This window comes from Cryptosporidium hominis (assembly GCF_000006425.1).
Source record: "Cryptosporidium hominis TU502 chromosome 7 CHRO017132, whole genome shotgun sequence".
Lineage (NCBI taxonomy): Eukaryota > Apicomplexa > Conoidasida > Eucoccidiorida > Cryptosporidiidae > Cryptosporidium > Cryptosporidium hominis.
The window spans coordinates 1-2,807 of NW_666808.1; the positions used below are offsets into that span (position 1 = coordinate 1).

Genomic DNA, 2,807 nt, shown 5'->3' on the forward strand with positions numbered 1-2,807 from the left:
TTCTAGGTAGGGGATTAAATATATCAAAATCATCTAATTTTCTACAAATGACTCATTAATACTTCATAACTCTAGAGTCTGATGCTGAACACTTAATGGTCCCTATTGATGATGCACCACCAACTGGTTATGCATCTGTCCATATGGGTGGAGGAAAAAAGTCTCAATAAAAAAATCATTTTCTCAAAATGAAAAATAAATATAAATATGGCATTTATTATAATTAATAAATAGTACTTTTGCCTAGTAAAATATATTATAATTGATTTTCTAATCTGCTTTTATTATTTTATATTTAAAACTAAATTATCAAATGGTAGTTACCAAACATAACTAGCTATTATATAAATTTTTAAAAAATTAATTAACTACTTTTTTATCAAGAAATTTGTTTAATTATTTTTTTAAAATATTTGCATGTGGACACCGGTATATAGAAAGTAAATGTGAATTGCATGCATGCAATAAGGGGAAGAGCAGAATGAGGGTGGGGGGGCAAACTAGTAAAAAGTAGAAAATTGACAAGTATAATAAGATAATAAACTGGTAAATTCTGCATAGAGAGGAAAGGAAAGAAAATAATAGAATTGGATATATGGTCATTGAAATCAATGGACTGGCAGTTAGAGCTTGAAAAGAAGCTTGAGAAAGTAAAGGGAAATGAAGATTTATGGGTTATTATTGAAGATGGGATTGTTGAAATTTTGGAAAGAGAAGAAGAAAATGAGTCAACAAAAATAGGTAAAAACTTAACAAGAAAAATTTTTAGCATATTAGGGGACTCTTTAAAAGATAATAATTGGTCTTGTTGCAACAGTTGTTTAAGATTTATCTGGACATTAATTCAATATAAAAGTTTGAGATACAATGATATTGATGAAAAGAATATTAAAATTCTCATGAATGTATACTATTCAATAGTTTCAGTCTCTCAAAAAAACCAGGTGGTAGAGTTGGAATTTGCTACATTATTAAGAAATATTACAGGGTTTTTTATGTCTTGGGTGGATGAATATTATTTGGAAATCAGCAAAATAGATATAGAAGATACTGAATCAAAGAATAATATTGAGCAGACTCCAATGTTTATAAAAGATAAGGTAATGCTTGAAAAGTATATATATAGTTTGTTTGAGCTATTAACAATGATTGAACCAAAAAGGTCAAATTGCAATGGAATATTGGAATATCTATATATTGGCCATAGTTTTATATTATCCAGCAGATATGCGGCAGAGACTTATACAATGATACAACAGATTTCAAGTATTCAGAAATCTAGTTGTTATTTACCTTCTGCATTGATGGAAGTATGCATAAAAAGGTTTTTAACATGTCCTGATTTTGATTTGCAGCTTATATTAGGGGAATTGATTTGGAGGGTTTTAAAGAAGACAAATTATGGAAGGGGCTACTCTCAAAGTGATAACGAAGAATTAAGCTTTGTTGAAATATTTAGGTCATCATGGCCTGAAGGTTTGATACAACTTAGATATATTGGAATAGAGAACTTTGATTTTTCTTTTAGAGGATTATTAACCCCATGGAACAAAACATGTAATGGAAATGGAAAGAATATTTGGTCATTATCTGGGATTTTAATTCAGATGCAGGGTTTGGAGATCAAATTGGTAACAGTAATTGATATATGCGCATTTAGTATAGTATTTCACAGTGATATAGATGAAGAGGAATGCCATAGTAATCAATCAAAATATTCAATTGATATGGGAAATACTGAGGAGAAGGATTTAAAGCCATTTGTTTCAACAGCTGAAATACCATACTGGACTATTCAGTCGATTATATATGATGATGATACGAATAATCTTCATATAAATATAGTTTTTAGTGAACTTCTTGAAATAAAGCAGAGTTGGACGGGTATATTTTCAACTAATATTGAGAATTTACAGAGCAAACCAAAAATGAAGGATGATTTACTTAAAGTATCATTAATTATAGATGAGGAGCAAGCATATCAAATAATGGGTATATTTAAAGCAAGTAAGATTGAAAATATTCAAGGAATGAAACAAATAGAGACACCTTCAAGAAAAGTATCAATGGTAGATTCTAGAATAGTTTCAATTAAAGAATTAAATAAGATGGATCAACATAATGTCATTTTAGAAAGTGTTGAGAATAGATATAAGAATATTGAGAATGTTAAGATGTCAATCGCTACATCAAAAATGACTCCAAAAAAGAATCAATTATATAATCAACAAATAGATGACAAAGCAAGAAGAGTTAGTTTTGTTTATTCTAAAGAGTGTAGTCAAGCAGATTCAGATATAAGGAGTAGTAATCTGATAGTTAAAGAATTGGAGAAAGAGAATATGATATTAAATTCGGATATTATAGAAGATTCTCAAAAGAAGAATAAGGCGGATGTGATCATATTTGGATTAATCAATGAACAGAAGAAACTTACTCAAGAAATAGAGAGCGAAAATAGTTCTTCAGATAGTTCAGAATTAGATTTGAATATAAAAGATTGTAAAGAAGATACTAGAAATATTTCAAATGAAGTATTATTAGATAAAAGTAAAGAATTGGATTCTTTAATTCCAGGAAAATTACCAAATATGAATATAGCATTGGAAGGAAGAGAAGATGTTGAGATAGACTCAGAAAAAGATGAAAGAAATAAAGTCAAAAGCAAGAAAAGTAATCCAAGTAAAACTTCTAAGAATAATAAATCAAGATTAAGGAGTAAGAGCTTTAATAACATTGAAATAGAAGGAAGCAAAAAGAAGCCTGAACTAAGAAATTTGAAGGTTGAAGGAGGTAGAGTAGAAGAA

The 2,807-nt window shown here is 28.6% G+C and overlaps 1 protein-coding gene across 1 annotated transcript; it reads right to left on the reverse strand.

Annotated features, from left to right (window-relative positions):
* Positions 1 to 379: 379 nt before the first annotated feature.
* Chro.70573 (hypothetical protein) lies at positions 380 to 772 on the reverse strand. Its single annotated transcript, XM_660136.1, has 1 exon — positions 380 to 772. The coding sequence occupies one exon, from the start codon at positions 770 to 772 to the stop codon at positions 380 to 382; it is 393 nt and encodes a 130-aa protein (XP_665228.1).
* Between the last annotated feature and the right edge of the window lie 2,035 nt (positions 773 to 2,807).